General features: G+C 62.8%; 1 protein-coding gene across 1 annotated transcript; it reads left to right on the forward strand.

Moving 5' to 3' along the window:
* Window positions 1–1,479: 1,479 nt before the first annotated feature.
* DNMT3B (DNA methyltransferase 3 beta) lies at window positions 1,480–17,835 on the forward strand. The gene is given in 19 exon segments (XM_032198399.1): window positions 1,480–1,584; window positions 6,038–6,176; window positions 6,785–6,888; window positions 8,077–8,229; window positions 8,682–8,870; window positions 9,966–10,124; window positions 10,720–10,827; window positions 11,711–11,852; window positions 12,423–12,551; window positions 12,951–12,995; window positions 13,350–13,429; window positions 13,707–13,819; window positions 14,114–14,297; window positions 14,427–14,511; window positions 14,873–15,018; window positions 15,103–15,233; window positions 15,294–15,567; window positions 15,732–15,817; window positions 17,694–17,835. Coding segments are annotated over 19 exon segments (2,514 nt in total).
* The last annotated feature ends 405 nt before the right edge of the window (window positions 17,836–18,240 follow it).

Here is an 18,240-nt window from a genome sequence, read left to right on the forward strand (position 1 = left end):
TCCTCGTGGGCGGCTTTGTTGAGCTCGGCGGCGGCGGCGGGGGACAATGGGCCGGGCGGGGACGCGGCACCGGGTCCTGCGGGAGTGGCCCCCGCCGCCCGCCCCGCGCCCGGTTACCGGGGGTCGCGGCGCTGCCTCCCCGGCGGCGGGAGGGGGGCGGCGGGCGGCGGGAGGGGGCGGAGGGCACCGGGAGGGGGCAGCGGGCTCCGCCGCCACTTGTTGCCGGTGCTCGGCCCCCGGGGGCTCGGCGAGGGGCTCGCCCCGGTCCCGGTCGTTCCCTCCCCGCCCCGCCGGTGCCGCCCGGCCCTGCCGGCTCCTGCCGCAACTTCGGGAGTTCCCGGCGGAGCCCGGGCCCGTCCCGGGGCTGTCACGGAGGGGTCTCCTGCCGGGCTCTCCCCCGCAGCCCGGCGATGTCGGGACGACGGCGCCGGAGAGCCCCGGGCTGCGGCGGGAGCGCGGCGAACCCGCGGGGCCCCAGGCCCCCGACGGCGGCACGGCACGGGCTGGCTCCGGGCCGGGGGGGCTCGGGGAATGCCCGGCTCGGCTCTCGGCGGGGCCCCGGGTGGGCAGCGGCTCCCCGCGGACACGGGAGCAGCCGGGAGGGTTTCCGGGAGCCCGCGGTGCCACCGGCGTGCGGGGCAGAGGCACCTTTGTTTTGCTCTCCTCGGGCCAGCGATCTGTCAGGACATCAGCCCCTCTCCTTCTCTCTTTTCGCAGGAAGGCGGCTCCCGGCCGGCGCTGAGGCGTGAAGGCACCCCCGGGCTGGGCACCGAGGGCAGCGGGCGGCCGGAGCCGGGGGGCGCTGGGCTGCCGGGCACCGGCGGCGAGCGGCGGGGGCGAGCGGGTGAGCCCAGGGCAGGGCTGCCGTCTCCTCCTCCTCCTCCTCATCTTCCTCCTCATCCTCTTCCCGCTGAGCCCGGAGCAGCTCCTCAGCAGGCGGCCAGGGGAGGGAGCACATCGGGAAAGCACAGGGGGGCGCGGGGTGGCCCCGGAGGGGGGCACAAGCCCCTGGAGTGCCGGGGGGCAGCAGTGGGCACCCGGGGTGGGGGTCCAGGAGTTCTCAGTGATGCTGTATCCAGAGGAATGGGCCAGGAGGAGGAACGAGGTGTCTGGATAAAGGCAGCGCTTTCTGCCTTTATCCACCTAGGTTCCAACCAAGTGATGGGGTAGCGAGGCAGGGGTGCAGGGGTCCCGGCCCTGGGAGGGGCTGGAGCCTTGTGCCCTGCTGGAAGCAGCCGGGGTGGGGGGGAGAGACGGGGACAGCGAGGTGGCGTTGTCATCACTTTATTTCCTTTTGTGCAGGGGAACGATGATGCAGTAGGCGCTCCGGACGGAGGAACTCCGCTGCCCAGCGAGACCCGAGACCCACCTGCGCGACGGCGGAGCCCCTGCGGCCCCAGCCCTGCCCGCAGGCAGCACCGGCCCGGGCAGGGGGCTCGGCAGAGCCGGAGCGGCTCGGCCCGGCGGGACGAGAGCGAGATGAGCATGGTAAAGAGCCTAGAGCGGCTGGAGCAGCGGCTGGCTGTGATGGTGGCTGCCCAGGAGACTTCTCAGGCCTGGTCTTCACTGGGAGAGGAGGGGCCGGTTTGTTTTTTGTTTCTTTTCTTTCAACCCAGCTTCGCTGAATGCGCAGGGGCACCGTGCTGCTGGACCCCGGGGGTGGCCACAAAAGGGCTGCGGCGGGGAGCGCGGCGGGGCTGGGAGGGCAGCAAAGGAAACGGGGGGGAAAATGGAGGGAAGTGCCGCAGCCCGGGCGTGCGGAGGGAGAGCCTGAGCGGGGAGAGGGGCCAGGCACAGGAAACAGGGCAGGGGAGGGGAGAGGCTGGCCTTTTAATGAGCATATCTGCCAAAATGGGCTCCCTTTCTTACTCAACTGCCAACCCAGCGACTCTTTTCTTCGCAGGATTAGAGGGAAATGTTCGGTTTTGGGGACAGTTAAAGGCCATTTGTGTGCGTGATAGCCCAGAGCCCTCGTCAGGAGCCGGGGCTGGAGGGAGCTAGCCCCGGCCATTGGGGTCTTTTATTTCTTTTTGTTATTCAAACAGGGCTTGGGTGATGGCTGCCATCCCAGCCATCATGTAAAATGCTTTCCTCCAGCCTTTTGATATGCATGCCCCTGTCTGGAGGCAAAGTCCGCCTGTCTCCCCTGCAATCTCTCCACCTACTGGGGAAACGGACCTGATAAGGGCGATTCTGTTTTCTCAAGAAGGAAAACTGAAAGCTGCCCAGGCCGGGCTGGGGGAGCTGCCCTGGTCCCCGAGGCCAGCCGGGCTGGGAGGCTCAGCCTCATCGGGATGCCTCGCAGGTGAGCGCAGAGGCTCTGTGCCTCCGGGCTGCGGCGAGCTTGGCCAGGCAGCGAGCGGGCATCCTGTGGCCAGCAGGCTCTCTAAGCAGTTAACGTTATGGCATGGTCTTTAACCAGTTTGGCAAACTTTAAAGAAACTGGTGTTGCAAAACTAGGGCGGGAGCTGGAGTCAGCGGGTTCATTGTCTCCATGGGGTATCGCTGCAGGGAATGTCCTGGTCACCGAGGCAGTGTCATGGGCTGCAGCTAGCGCCAGCCTCTCGGGGAGCTTTAAACATCCGAGCTGGAATTCTGGATTATTTCATTCTTCATGGGTTCCTCCACGAGCTGTATCGCCGTCGCGTATGTCTGCGTGCTTGTAGTGCATTAAGCAATGCAAACACTGGTGCTGCTTTTCTCCTCCCCCCGTGAGAGAGAAGCATGCGAGGGGAGTGCTCTGTTTCTTATTATTTTCGTAATGCCCTGCGTGCACATGTTGGTGTGTGTCTGTGAGGGGAGGCAAGGACAAAGAGCTGAGCCTTGCTCTGGAGCAGGAGCTGGTGAGGCTCACCACGGCTGCGACTGCTGCAGGAGCTGCCCGCTGGGCTGCCCTCACCAGCAAGCTGGGCAGTCTCGGGTGCACAGCTTCGTGTCTCGGTGCAGAAGGCAGCAGTAATAGGAGAAGGGATGGGTATTTGCTGCCTAGGGGAAGATTTTTCGGAAATGAAGCGTTAACTAGCTTTGCAGTTTGGGTTGTGGTATAATGTTCCCTCTCCTGCTTGCGTATCAGAGGACGGTGATGGGATGTCCTTGAGCGATCCCAGACTGTGCAGCTGGAGAAGTGCACGGAGCAAGCAACGCATTCACTGCAGGCCCTGCCCGTACCTGGTGAGCTGAGATGTCTGCGCTTGTGCATGCATCTGCAGCCAGGCCCGTGGGCTGGCAGAGCCCTCCAGCTTGCGCCCAGTCAATGTAACAACTCTTTTTCCACTTTATAACTGGGCAAAAGAAAAAGTTGGAGCTCCCTGCGCAGGCAGCAGAACTGAGCCAGGCACATGGGAAGCACTTGGAATCCCGGCTGCGTGTCCCATGGCACAGCCGCATGAGTTGGCCTTTCCCGTGGGGTGGGATGAGAGGTGGCCGCTGTGTCGCCCTCCCCGTGGCTGTGGTGGCCCCGCTGCCATGGGCTCACGTGGTGGCTGTGGCCAGCGCGGGGCTGGCGGGGGCAGCACGCTGCCTGTGGACCTGTAGTGCTTGGCCCTGCGCAGCCCCAGGAGAAAGGAAAAGCCATTTTGGGCTGCAAGTTGCAAACTCCTGTGCTCGGGCTCTCTCCCAAATGGGCTCCTGAGGGAGGGCCGAAGGCGAGGTTCCCCTCAAGGTCCTGGTGTGGTTCTGTGGATGTTTAGTGGGGCTGGGAGGAGGCCATGCCTGCTGCGTTCCTCCCTGGACCTTAGCAGCCATGCTAGCCTAGTGCTATTCCCATCCCTTCCCTGTGCTCCCACGCTGAGAGGAGAGCAGCGTGTCCTGTCCCACCTCGCTGGATGGACTCCTGGGTGAGATGGGCTGGGTTTTGTGAGATGCGCTGGGTTTTGTGGCAGCATCACTGCTGCCTGTGGTCGCTGCCCCTGCTCTCTGCAGGCTGGGGCAGGGAGCAGCCCCTCCAGCAGCCGGCTTGGTGCCGCGGTGCCGTGGTGCCTTGCTGCATCCAGGGGCATCCGGGGCTGGGGAGCACGGGGCTGGGGCTGGGAGCCTGGTCTGGGGCAGCTCGGCGAGTCTGGGCAGCTCCCAGGAATTGTTCGCTGGGTCTGGGAGCAGATGTGCTGCAGCAGCGGGATTTCTGCACACAGCTGTAGGGGCTTACTCAGCTTTAGGCTTCTGCCGGTGCCATTTTCCCCCTTCCCGTCCCTTTGTTAAGGAGCCGTGTGTCTCGGGCGGGCGGGGGGGACGCGCAGCCGGGGTCTCGGTGTGCAGAGGTGGGTGCCGGGCGGCCACCTGCCCTCCCTCAACTTTTGGATTTTACCAGGGTTTTCACGCAGCCCGCTGCATCTGAAACATCAAACCCCGACTGGTCTTTGTTTGCCAGAGGTGCTGACAGATGATCTCAAAGCAGAAATCTCAATTGTTAGCGAAGCAGTTGGAGCCGATGCCGAGAGCGGGAGCGCCGGGAAGGGGCGGTGGGGCCGGGGCCTGGGGTCTGCGTGGGGCTTGGGGGGGGGGGGGGCTGCCTGCCCTTCCTCAAAGGGCCTTGGAGAGGGGTAACGCCGACCGCTCCGCAGCTCGTCGGGCTGCGTTACGTGCTCCTGAAATGACTGTGCCGGCGAAGGGGCAAGTCGCAGCACAGATCCATAGCCCGGCAATGAGGCAGCTTCGTTAGCGCAGCCCTGGGTGCCTCTGGGAGAGTCTGGGAGCTCCCGCTTCCGAAAACAGGATCCAGGAAGGGCACCCGAGGGAAGGCAGAGGCGGCGGGGTGCAGGCGAGGCGGCCCCACCTCTGCCGGGGGAGCGCCTGGGCAGCCTTTATCTGCGCCGGGGCGTTGGGGCTGGGCCGGGCGGCCCCGGGGCAGGCGGCCGGGGGGCTCGGGGAGCAGGCAGTGCTGCCCTTGGCTGTAGGGGGTGTGTGTGTGTGTGCCTGGGGAGGGGACGTGCCCGAGCTGTGTTTGGTGGCGGCAGACGGGAACCCTTCTCTTCACAGCGCCATGCGCGGCCTGCGGGGCTGCGGCAGCGAAATGGCTGCTCCGCCGGGGCAGAGGGTGCCGGGCGGCACGGGGAGGGGGGAGAGGTTTGGAAACGCCCGCCTTGGGCTGCTTTCTGCTCTGCTCCTTTGGGGTCAGACTGCGCATAAAGGCCTAGAAGTGCCCAGCGGGTTTGGCTTTGCGGGCTTGAAAACATCGTTACCGCAGCCACGGGGAGGTTATCGACCGGCCGCACTGCGCAGAGCTGCCTGTCCCCGTGCGAAGAGCAGTGCCAACAAAAGTGCAAATGCCTGTAAATGCAGACCTTTGCATCAGCTGGCGTGCCCACGGCCAGCTCGGCTCCGGGAGCTGCTGGGGCTCCAGCGGTGCAGAAGCGAGTGCCGGGGCCGTGATGGGGACAGGAGGCACCGTCCCTGCGTGGGTGCTGCCTGCACGCCCGCTGCCCTCCCCACCACGCGCCCTGCTTGTGTGTAAGTGGCTTTTGCTGCTTTTTCAGTGTCAGAAGAGCCCATCTCCTGAGGCGGGTTCTGTGTCTCCTGCCCGGAGCCTGCTGCAGCCGGGCCCCTTTGGCCTTCAGGGCAGTTGAACGCGCGGCAGGCGCCAGGACTTTGCTCCCCCGTGTCCTGCTCTCTGCTGTACCTGCTTCTGTAACCGCTCGCCCCGCTGCTGGGTTTGCCAGGTTTGTGGGGTGGTGAGAGCACAGTGAGGCTGGGGGCAGGAAAATCCCGGAGCTGGGGAGCTCTGACTGGCCACAGTGGGCCAGCCCTGGGGAAAAGCCCCGGTGCTTCCCCAGGGATGTGAGCGGGCTGTGTCTGGGGCCTCCGATCGTTGAAGCTGGTGGATCTTCAGGGCTGTGTTGGGGAGATTTTGTCCAGGTGCTCATCAGCACCCAGCACTTCCAGATGCATCTCCAAGCAGAGCCTTCTGCCTGCCCCCCCGGGTGCTTTAGGGGAGCTGCAAAGGGAATAAGCTGTGGCTGGCTTGGATGGCGCACGCCGTCTGCTCTGCCTTTCTGGGGGCTTTCTGGGTGGCTGATTTTTCTCTCCACTGATGCTTCCACAGGCAACCATGAAAAAGGAGAACCTCAGCCGGGATGAGGCGGACTGCAGGGCAGGGCTGATCCTCCTCAACGGGGACTGCACTGATCCTGCTAAAGACACACCGGCCCTTCTGGAGGCTAACGGGACGCCCAGTGCTCCGGGTGAGTCCCGCTGTGCCATGCCGTGAGCGGGGCTGGGGGTGTCCCAGCTGCCTGCTGCCACGGAGGGGCTGTGTCCTGGGTTTGGGATGCTCTGGGCATGGTCCCAGATCCTGGCTCTCGGGCTCACGAGGCCAGGGGATTTCTGCTTTCGAAGGGAGTGGAAACCAAGCTTGGTGGGGCCATGCCTGGAGGATGCTTTGGCCCTTGGCCCTAGGGAAGCCCAGGCAGCACCAGCGAAACCACTTGCCCTTCGCCAAGCTCTGCCCTGCTGGAGGGAGTGGCAGAAGCTGCCTCTTCCAGAAAGTGCTTTAAATGAACTGGTGAAGCCCTGAATAGCGGGTGCACAGTTTCATTATTCCTCTGAGCTTCAGAAACACAAGGATCTGTGAGATCCCCGTTCAAGTCTCTGGCAGATTTTAGAGCAGGTCTGGGGCTTGGGACTGCTGTGGTGGTAGCACCGCCATGGCAGCTTTGAGGACACCACTTGTCTTCTGCTCTTGGCCATGGTTCTGCAAGATTTCAGTCTCTTCAGGTCACGACTGGCTGCCCTCACGGGCAGAGGCACAGGACGGCTCATGGAGCTGAGCCTGCTCTGGCTTCTTGTGCAGACGCTGGGAGCCTGGGACTGCCGACCCTGAAGAACAAGAGGGTGAGCAAGGAACTCTCCAAGGAGGACCTGTCCTGGCCACTCGCACTCTCGGAGGCTCAGGAGGTGAGTGTGGAGGTGTGCACCGAGGCTGCTTTGGGGTCTCGCTGCCCGCAGGCAGCCACACACTGGGGGCAGCTGGTGCCAGCCTCACGGCCAGGGCCCTCGCCCTCCTGTCTTAACTGGGAACGTGGCCCTGCTGCTGTGGCTCTTGCGTGCAGTGCCAGGGAATGGTCCGATAGCAGATGCATTTTTCATTTACGAGCATAATGTTTGTTTTCATATTGAAATTCTGTGATTTACATTATGCCGGCAGCAGCAGGAGGGTGTGGTATGTAATGTAGTGATGCCCACTCTTGTGTTGCAGCAGTCTAAGCTCTTACTGTGTGAATATTTTCCTTAAAAAGTCTCTGCTGTGTTGGTGGACAGAAACATCTCGTGTCTCCCACTCTCAGGGTGGCCTGGTTTGAGCAGCTGGGGGGCTGGATCCCAGTTTTGCTCCCCCTCCCTTTTGTTTACTAGGTTGACAAACCTCTAGGGTCTGGAAGCATTTTTGCCTTCTGGCTTTATTGTCTTGACTTTGAAATAAAACCCCAAGGTTGGAGATCTGCCTGTGACTATGCGGCTTCCAAAAGAGAGAGCCATAAATTCAGCCGGGTGAAAATTCTGCTTTCCCACTACGTTGGGCTCAGGGGCTGCTCGCGAGCGAAGCCCACTGCAGAAATCTCATTTCATTTTGAAACTGTTAGGCCGGATGCCGGAAGCATGCCTGGGTTAGGCTGTTTTGTAAACTGCGGCTGCTGCAAACCACAGAGGAAAAGCTGCCCTTGGAGCCTCCACAGGGCTGGGCTGTGGGACCGAGCACACCCCCGTGTGAGCAGGGTGCTGTGCGAGCTCCGCTGGGCACTGCCTCCCTCTGCTTTCTGTCGTGGTGCTGTGGGTGTAGGGGAGAGGAGGGAGAATACAGCTGAGGATTCACACGGTGCCTGGAAACACGAATTGATTTAAGTGGCCTCTGGTGCTGCAACCCACATGGAGGATTCTGGGGATTGCCGTGAGGTGCAGGGCTGGCGCAGGGGGGCTGCTGCAGAGTGCAGGGTGAAGGGCAGCGTCTTGCACCCTGGGGGTCTCCCACAGCTGACCGCACTCCTCTTGCCTTCCCTGGGCCCTTGTCCCCGATGCTGTGCCTGTCCCCACATGCCACTCGCACCCTGCAGGCAGCTGTGCCACACACCTCTTTGTTTCTGCTTGCAGACACGACCACGGGGCAGCGCTGGCTGGGAGAGCAGCCTCAGGCAGAAGCCTCCTGTCCGCCTCATCTTCCAGGCAGGGCAGACCCGGCACGAGATGAAAATCAAGGAAGCGAACAGCGAGGAGAATCTCAGGGACCTGCCAACGCCGCTGCGGGTGAGGGCCCTGCAGGGCAGGGGCTTCCCGGGGCTCTGGTGATGTGTGCTCCTGCTGTGCATGGCTTGGAGGCTGACAGGGCACATTGCAGCTGCCCCATGCCTCAGTTTCCCTCCGAGGCAGTGTGTGTGTGTGCTACTGCTTGCCTCTGTGTTGTGCTGGGTGCTTTGACTGCTTGGGATGACCTGGGGAGAGAAGGGAAGAGAGCAAGAGTGGCCCTGCTGTCTGTGTGTCCTACAAATGAAAGCAGCACTCCCGTAGATGTGCCCAGCTCTGGGCCCTCTCCTCCCACCCGTGCCCAGCCACAGCAGTGCCCCTGCTCCTTGCTCTCCAGTCCCTGGCTGCAGGGATTAGGGGGATGTGCTGTTTGCAGGGGCAGGCGAGGGGCCTGCTCCCTCCTGCTCCTCTCTCCCCGTTCCCCGCGGGTGCTCACACCTCGCTCTCCCGCGCAGAGCTCCAGGAGGCGGTCGGCCATGCCCGTCCTCACCACCATCGACCTGACGGAGGACGACTCCCGGGACTCGTCGCAGAGCAGCAGCACGCTCTCGGGGAGCAGCTCCCAGGAGGGCCAGAACGGCTCTGCCGAGCTGGCGGCTGAGGAACCGGAGAGCCGAGAGGCGGGGATAGCGCTGGAGTACCAGGTACGGGGGGCACCGTGCTCGGCAGCCTCGCCTCTGTGTGCCTCCCCTTCCCCGTGTGCAGGGCAGTGGGAGGGCAGTGGGTCCCTGTCCCCTCTGTCAGGATGGGTCCTGCTGCAGCACCGAGCTGTCTGTGCCGTGCATGGGGCTGCAAAGCTGCCAACAGCCCCCGAGCACGGCGTGCGCCAGGCTGGGAGCCATGCCCTGTGGAGACGGGCAGAAAGAGTTTCTGTCCGGAGATGCTGAAGGGGAGCAAAGTTGCTGGAGCTGCAGAATGATTTAGTGCCTGCGGGCATCAGGGCAGGGCCTGAGACTTGCAGGAATTGGGCAATTGCGTTTTGCTGCATAATTAGGTGCCTAATTGCAGAACAAAGCTCCAAGGAGCGCTCAGCTCCTGTGCAGGACTCCCAGCCCCAGCCCTGTCGGTGTGTTCCCTGCTGGGCTGCAGCTTGAGGGCCCTTGGCATGGTCTCACCAACTTTCCCAGCACTTCTTTTGGTTTTAGCTCTGCCTTGTTTTCTGTTCTGCCCTGGGGGAAGCAGAGGAGGGGGGCTGCCCCCTCCTTGGGGTTGCTTTGTGGCCCCATCGAGAGGGGCTCTGCTGAGCCAAGGAGCCCTCGGCTGCTCAGGAGCCCAGAGAACACCAAGCCCCTGCAGCCAGGCAGGACCTGCAGCATCTCCTATGATATGGGCCATGCACTGCAGCTCAGGAGCTGAGTTTGTCTGGACAAACATGACTGTGATGGGCGAGGGATGTCCGTGCTGCTTGGGAGCTGCTGCCCCCTTGCCTTGCCCGTTCCCCTTGCTGGGACTGTGCAAGCCCTTTGTGGCACAGCTGGAGTTTTTCCTTGCTCCTGTGAGTGCAGGAATGGGCTCTGCAGGAATGGGCTCTGCAGGAATGGGCTCTGTGCTGCCTACAGAGACCCCGTGAGGGCAGGCAGGAGTGGGCACGCATGGCTGCGGGTGCCAGGCCGCCGTGCAGGACGGAGCAGGCAGCATGCATCGGCGTGCCAGGCTCGGCACAAGGCTGGCGGCGTGCGGGGATAAGGCATGGGTGGGTGCTTGCTCTTTTGCTTATCTGTTCTATCTTCTGCTTTCAGGATGGGAAGGAATTTGGAATTGGGGAACTCGTCTGGGGAAAGATCAAAGGTTTCTCCTGGTGGCCGGCGATTGTCGTCTCCTACAGAGCCACGTCCAAGCGCCAGGCGGTCTCGGGCATGCGATGGGTGCAGTGGTTTGGAGATGGGAAGTTCTCCGAGGTAAGTCTGCTGCTTCTCCTGGCTGGGGACGGGCTGAGGTCTCCTCGTGCAGTCTGTGCCCCTTTCTGGGGCTGCTTCTGTGCCCAGTGGGGTGCGTGTGCCTACCTGCTGCCTCCCCAGGGCAGGGATCCAGCGCGTTTTGCCTGGAGCTCAGGCTCTGGGGTGCTCTCGCGGCTCTGGTGCCGGTAACCAGTGCCTGACCACCACCCTTGGGCTGGCAGCGGGATCCAGCAGCTGGGCAGGGTGACATCCCATCCCCTTCCTGACCCCACCTGGCTCTGTCCTGGCTTGTCCCAGGCATCCCCGGTCGCTCCCTGCCCTGGTGTGCGATGCCCTCCGGCATCCCTCCTTGCCATGGCACTCGGCTGCGCTGCCAGAGGTGCGGTGCCAGCAGAGGGTGCAAACAGCCTGTCCTAGCTGCATGTGCGATGCCTCTGCCCCCTCCCCTCTGCAGCTTGGCTTGCTCTCGGTGCAAAGCCGGCGCTGGCTTCCCCGCGAGAGCGGTGCTCGCTGCAGGGCGCGAGGGCACCGTGCTACGGGGGCAGGAACGAGCTGTGTCCGTGCCCAACGCTGAGCTTTTGTCGCTCTGTCCTAGGTTTCTGCAGACAAGCTGGTGGGGCTGATGGCCTTTAGGCAGCATTTCAATTCTGCCACGTTTAATAAGCTGGTTTCCTATCGCCGAGCCATATTCCATGCCCTGGAGGTAACCGCGGAGCAGAGCTGGGTCTGCGGCTGGGGAGGGCACAAAGCAAAGCGCTGGGCTCTGCGGGGAGCGCGGGGGCTGGGGGAGCAGCGAGCTGGGCTCGGCGAGGGCTGGGGCTTGGGGTGGCTGCCTCGGGGGCTCGGTGCTGAGGAAACGATTGAAATGCTGGCTGAGGGCAGGAAGAGGAGCCTCTGCCGGAAAGCTGGGCACCGGCTGCGAGCAGCGAGCCCCGGTGCGTGCAGGCGCTGTGGGAAGGGGGCTGGGGCTGGGGCTTCGCTGCTCTGCCATGGCACGTGGCTTGGCTTTGCCTTTGGGGTGGCTCTGGGTAATGCATGTGAGTCACCTTGAGAGCTCTCAGCAAAAAGGAGCCCACACCACGATCTACAATTAATCATTTCCCCCCATCCGTGCTGGGGTTACGGGGACAGAAGCGTGCAGGAAAGCCTCTGCCTCTTTCTGCTGGGACATTTCCAGACATGGGGGCTGAAATCTGCCCTGGCTTCCCCAGGGAATTGGGAACAGTTGCCAGGCAGTGTCACGCCGGGCACGCTGGTCCTGGGCTGATGACTGGGATGTGCCTGGCACTTTGGGATCCTTCCCTGCACTCCTGGGACGGGCTGGCACGGAGAGCCCCGGGGGCCTGATCCCCATCCAGGGGATGAGCCATGCTCCTGGCTGCAGCTCCGCAAGCCTGCGGGCACTTCTTGTGCCTTTTCTTTGCTTAATTTCGCTGGGGGCCAGCGTGGCCACAGCACACCCAGCACAGGAATCTGGCAGCTGCTGCCATGCCGGGGCCAGCCCAGCCCCATGCACAGGGAGCAGAGGGGACCGGTCACTTCGGCACTCAGTCACTGTGTCCCCCTCACCCCTCCTGTCTCGGCAGGTTGCCCGGAGCCGGTCGGGGAAGACGTTTGCAGCCACCCCCGGGGAGTCCCTGGAGGAGCAGCTGAAGCCCATGATCGACTGGGCGCTCACCGGCTTCAAGCCCCTGGGCCTCAAGGGGCTGCGGCCGCCCAAAACCTCAGGTGTGCAGGGGCAGGAGCTGGGCTCGGTGTGGGGGCCTGGGGGAGCCGGCCTGGCTGGGGTGGCCTTGGGCAGCTTTGCCAGAAAACCCTGTAAAGAGCCCTCAGAAACCTTGCTGCTGGAGATCAGATGTGATCCGTGGCTCCCTGGGGACTGTGGGGTCTGGGGAGAGCAGCGGGAACCAGCCCTCCTATGGGGAGGGGAGGGGAGGAAGGTTGCCAGCTCCAAGGAAATACTGGGCAGGGTCCCACTTGGGTCTTCCCCCAGTGGTCTTCCCCCGGCCTGGAGCCTTTTTGGCACAGGGCAGAAGGGCAGTCACTGCTGGGATGGGAAAGGGAAAGGAGCAGGGATGGGAATTCAGCACCCATCTTCTGCACCGTGATGGATGAGGATGCAGATGGGGCAGGGATGCCCTCCCCTAAAGTGCAGGGTGCTGCCATCCCCCCATGCACCCCCCATGTACCCTCCAGGGGCTGAGCTGGGCTGTGGGGTTCTGTGGGGTGGGACCTGGCTGTGGGGCTGGGCAGGAGGTGTCCCTGAGGTGTCCCCACCAGGCTGCCCATCCCTTGCAGAGAACGGGGCCCTGCGGAACGGCACGGAGGAGGTGCTGTGCCTCGAGCAGTGCCCCCCCACCAAGAGGCTGAAGGCCGCCCTCTGCAACAGCAACAAGGAGCAGCGAGTGGAGGAGGACCAGACCCGAGGTACCGGGGTGCAGCGTGGGCTGGCAGGAGCATGGGTTGTGTGGGGTACCCTGAGGGAAAAGAAAAGGGAAAAGGAAAGCTCCCGTGGTCTCGCTTTGCCTGCATGCACCCTGCAGAGCACCAGCAGACCACACGGTGAGCTGGGCTCCCTTAACTGCTCACCTTGGAGACCAGCTCCGTTTTGTGGCATTGCAAACGGGGTTGGTTTAGCAATCAGGACATTCCCCTCCATCTGCCTCTCGCAGGTGCACCCTGGGTACACCCCAAATTTCTAACATGCCCATAGCCTGCCCTCTCTGTGCAGTCTTAACACAATTAGTCAGTTCTAAGTAGAGCACAGTTCCAGTTTGTTACATTAAGGAATGCTAAATCTATGTTTCTGTATTTTATTTTATAAAGAGCAAATGGTTTCCGAAGTTACGAACAACAGCGGGAGCCTCGAAGGTAATCGCTTGCCTGTCCTGTCTTGGTAGGGGGCCTGGGGGTGTGGGTGCCTGAGGGCAGCACTAGACAAAACCCGGCAGTCCCTCCTGAAATGCACCATGCAGAAACGGGGGTGGTGCTGCAGATCCATGGGCCTCTGCTTGTTTTCATGGACAAGCTGCTCCGATCCTCCCTGGGGGAGCCACAGCTGGGCCAGGACCTGCCCACAGCGGGGCAAAAAAGGCTGCGGGCGTTCCCAGCCCTGCTCCGGAGGCGCAGATCCTGCACTGGGTTGGGCGCTCCTGGTTGTGCCCTGGGCACCCGGTGGTGAGGAGCACCCCGAGCCCTGGGTGAGCAGAGCTCTCTGCCTCTCAGACAGCTGCCTGTCCTGCGGGAGGAGGAACCCGGCCACCTTCCACCCGCTGTTCGAGGGGGGCCTGTGCCAGACGTGCAGGGTAAGAGGCGCTGTGCCGGGGCTGAGTGCAAGACTGAGGGGGCGCAGGGCTCCAGCTGCACCATCGGGATGGGACGGGGTGGGAAATCCGTTTTGGACCCCATATCCACCACGGGGTTGTGCCTCTGCATGCTCTCCTCTCTGCTTCCCATGTGCTTTGGGTGCTGCATGTGAAGCCCCGAGGGTGGGCATCTCCGAGCTCTCAGCATGTGCCAGTTCTGGCACTAAGCACGGATCCTGATCCTCGCCCTTCCCTCCTCCTGGCTCTGCTTTGCCAGGATAGATTCCTGGAGCTCTTCTACATGTACGATGAAGACGGCTACCAGTCCTACTGCACCGTCTGCTGCGAGGGCAAGGAGCTGCTGCTCTGCAGCAACGCCAGCTGCTGCAGGTGAGACCCCCGCTCGGTGCGGGGCTGTGCGTGGGTCGGTGCCACCAGCACCTCCTAGTGCTGCCTGCCCATCCCTCAGGGCCAGGCTGCACCTGAATAGATCCTGGTGAGGATGGCAGGAGCTCTGCCTGTGCCTGGCTCACCAGCTTTTGTCAGCAGCCCTAAATGCCAGGGTGCCATTGCAAAGAGCATCCCGCAACGTGGGCATAGGGCAGGGGAGGCTGCAGGGGAGGCTGGGGTGACCCCACAGGGGTTTCTGGCGGTGACGGGCACGAGGTGGTGTGCTTTGGGCAGGTGCTTCTGCGTGGAGTGCCTGGAGGTCCTGGTGGGGCGAGGGACGTCGGCCAAGGCAAAGGAGCAGGAGCCCTGGAACTGCTACATGTGCCAGCCCCAGCGCAGCTACGGGGTGCTGCAGCGCCGGCAGGACTGGAACACCCGTCTACAGGACTTCTTCACCAGCGACAAGGGCCAGGAATACGTAAGGGCTGAGGCAGTGAGCCTGGCACGCAGGGCTTGGGGGAAGAGGGCTGACGAGGGCGTGGGGACGGCTCAAAATCCCCCAGCCTCTGCTCTGGTCCCACTCATCCGTTGCTGTCTTCCATCGCAGGATGCACCCAAAATCTACCCAGCCGTGCCCCCGGCCAAGAGGAAGCCCATCAGAGTGCTCTCCTTGTTTGATGGCATAGCAACAGGTGAGGCACGGGCAGAGCACTGTGCCGAGGGCTCGCAGCCCTGGGTGTTTTGGAGCCTCGAGCCTGTCCTGGAGAACCTGGTGGGGAGAAGGGGACAAGGGACAGGCGGGTCCCCATCAGAAGGGGTGAGGGCAGCAGCTCCCTTCCTGCTGGATGGGGATGGAGGCAGGGAGGAGAGGAAGGAATGGGTGGGAATTTTGAGCACGGCTGCTCTGCTTTCTGGGAGCAAACGTACATGACAGAACACACCAAAAAGGGGGCTGCTCGCCCAGAAGTCATCTGGGCCAGCACCTGCCTGGGGGAGGCTGGGGGGCTGACGAGAGTGGAGCTGCCTCAGAGCCCTTTGTGTGTCCCGGCGCAGGGTACCTGGTGCTGAAGGACCTGGGCATCCAGGTGGAGAAGTACATCGCCTCCGAGATCTGCGAGGACCCCATCGCGGTGGGCACCGTGCGGCATGAGGGCAACATCACCTACGTGCACGATGTCCGGAACATCACCAAGAGAAACGTGAGCCCTGGGGGCACGCTGGGAGGCCACACGGGGAGGGTCACCCGCCTGCTGCCCCCTAACCCAGTCTGTCCACCCCCTCAGATCGAGGAGTGGGGTCCCTTTGACCTGGTGATTGGCGGGAGCCCCTGTAACGACCTGTCCCTCGTCAGCCCATCCAGGAAGGCGCTGTACGGTAAGGCTGCTCCTCCCTGAGGGCCGGGTACCCCCGGGATGCTCAGAAATGGGGCCACACGTCTCTGACCGGTCCTTGGTGGCCCCGCTCTGAGCCGCAGAGCGTGGGGGCCACCTTCCAAACGCTGTCTCCACCCAGGCCCGCCGGCCCCCACGCCCCCGCCGCAGCCTCCCCTGCGGGGCCGCGGCCGGTCGCCACCCAGCACTCCCGCTTCCCCCCGTGCAGAAGGGACCGGGAGGCTCTTCTTCGAGTTCTACCACCTGCTCAACTACGCCCGGCCCAAGGCGGGCGAGGAGCGCCCCTTCTTCTGGATGTTTGAGAACGTGGTGGCCATGAGGGTCAACGACAAGAGGGACATCTCTCGGTTCCTGGAGGTAAGGGAGCGCCGTGGCAGGACCCTGCATGCGGGGCAGGGCCGTGCTGCACCTTCACTCCACCACATCCCCGTGGCTCACCCATCGCACCCCCACACACCCATGGGAGCAGAAGATGTGCACTGACCCCCCCGTAATTTGTTCTCCCTTCTTTCTGGCTGCAGTGTAACCCGGTTATGATCGACGCTATCAAGATCTCTGCTACCCACAGAGCTCGCTATTTCTGGGGCAACCTCCCGGGGATGAACAGGTAATTTTTTTGCCGTGGTTTGGTTTGGTTTTGTGGTGCTCCTCATAGCCCTGCGCCTGGGAGCACAGGCGGGGTGATTTCCCCACGGGGAGCAGCGGGTAGTGATGTGCTTGCTAACGAGTGATGATGAGAAGTGCAGCAACGTTCCTGTCCCCAGGGCTGCAGCCTCTGGAGGGAAGCTGAGTGTGGGTTTGCCCAGGTACGGGGGTGCTCAGCCGAGCCTGGCTGCGCTGCTCCAGGCCCTGTGCACGCCTCGGTGCAGCCCCGAGCTCACCTCAAAACCCAGCAGAATGGCTGGGGGCAAACCGGTCGCTGGCAGCCCTGCACCCTGCGCCTGCCTAGCAGCAAAAGGTGGGGTTTGGCACTCCGAGGCCTCAGCCAGTAAACACGGATTCATGCTAAGTATTTTTCCATGTTTATATTTAAATTGCCAATATCTGTTGGAATTAAAGCTAATGAAAGCTGAGCCAGAGGCATGCAGGGATTTGGAAGTTAAACAGCAGCTACCGGGCTGTTGTCACCTCGTGCTGCTGGAGGTGGCACCTGGGCTTGGTCCGATCACAGCAGGAGGAGGCATGGCCATGACCTCCCTGCCGTGGCCGTGGGCCGATGGGGCAGCCGGTGCTGGGTTAAACCTCCCTGAAGAGCCACAGCTGCTGCCCGTGCACTTGGAGAGCAGCAGGCGTGTGGGGTGAGGTGTGCACATGGCAGAAGCCGTGCTGGGGAGCAGTATTTGGATTATTGCCGTGCATACACATGTATGCAAAAACCTCCTGCGAGTTCAGCCACTTCCTTAGCAGCTGAGGAGGAGGCTGCAGGAGCCATCGTTGGCCTCTTGTTGTGTGCATCACGGGGCAGACCCGTGCCGTGCCTCTGCTCCTGAACCCCAGCGTGATCTCCCTGTCCCAGTGGTGCTGCAGGAGATCGTGCTCAGGATTCTCCAGGTTGCTGCAGTGGAGCAGGGGGAGGCTCACAGCTCCTAGCCCTGGGCAGGCTGCGGCCAGGCAGAGCTGTGTGTGCCTGCCTCGGGTCACCCGTGGGGAGCAGAGGGACCCACGGGCTCCTGAAATTGCCTTTGGGTGGCCTGAGTAAAAGGCCTTTTTTACCCTGACCTGGGTAAAAGCTCCTGCTCTGTGCCTGGGAGGAGCCGCTCTGATCTGGCTGGAGCGGGTGGGCAGCAGCGTGCGAGCTTTGGCAAGTGACCTCCAACAACTCGGCGCCACGCGGGGGTGATTTATTGGCCTTGGGCAAGGCTGAGGCTGTAGGAGGATCTGCCACAGAGCTGGGAGGGAGCAGGGACGGTCTATTGTCTTCAGCCCTTTGGTGTCTGTTTCTCACTGGCTGGTATTCAAGGCTAGTGCTGATTCTCGGCTGAGACGTTATTGGTGGCTCTTCAGTTTTGCTTTTCCTTTTATTTTTGTAATCCAGTGCTAAAATAGAGCCAGCATCCCAGGGTCTTAATCCCTGCCAGCATCTCCCTCTAACCGAGCAGCCTGAGCTCTGCTCTGGTGAGCTGAATTCCTTGCTGTGCTTCGGGAAAGCACGGGGTGCTTCTGTTCCATCTGACGGGCTGCGTGTCGAGGCTCTTGGGGGAAATGTCCCGAGAGGATGAGCTGTGACTGATGCTCAGGGATGGTCAGCGAGGCTCTCAGGCTCAGGAGGTGCAGGCTCTCTGCCCCTGCTGGCCCTGCCAGTGGCACCTCTGCGGGTGCTTTGGGGCTCCTCGGGAGCATGAGGCGTGGGGAACGGCTGCCCTGGGCAGGGGAAGGGAGGAGAGAGGAGAGGAGGCTGGTGGGGAGGCACAGACCAGAAGGGAGGCAAGAGGATGCTGGCGGGGACCAGCTGCTAAGCATCACCCCGTGCCTCTGCTCCGCAGGATCTTCGGCTTCCCCCTCCACTACACCGACGTTTCCAACATCAGCCGCGGGGCTCGCCAGAAGCTGCTCGGGAGGTCCTGGAGCATCCCCGTCATCCAGCACCTCTTCACCCCGCTCAAGGATTACTTTGCCTGTGAATAGCAAGCGGAGCGTCCCTCGGCTCGTCCCTCGGCTCTCGGGTAACGACGCAGCTCAGCTGCCTGGGGGGAGAGGGCAGGATGCGACCGCCAGTCTCTCCCGTGGGCCCTGCAGCTTCCCCGTCCCTGTCCCTGTGCTGCGGGAAGGACGCACGGCCCCGCAGCAGGGCTGGGGGAACTTCAACCAAAGAACCTGGCAGGGTAACCCTTCCTTAAGGGACCGATGACAGCGACATGTATGGACAAAAGAGCTTTAATTACCCAGCCCAGGAAGCTGCGTGCATCACTGACGAGGCAAGAAGTCTCCTCCAGAGCATTAAATATCCCAATTTTACCCCAGAGCTGAAGAGGAGAAAGTGGTGGAGGCAGCTGCTGGCGTGCTGCGGACAAACGCGGACTGTAGAGGCCG

Source organism: Aythya fuligula, chromosome 16 (genome assembly GCF_009819795.1).
Source record: "Aythya fuligula isolate bAytFul2 chromosome 16, bAytFul2.pri, whole genome shotgun sequence".
In the NCBI taxonomy this organism is placed as follows: Eukaryota; Metazoa; Chordata; class Aves; order Anseriformes; family Anatidae; genus Aythya; species Aythya fuligula.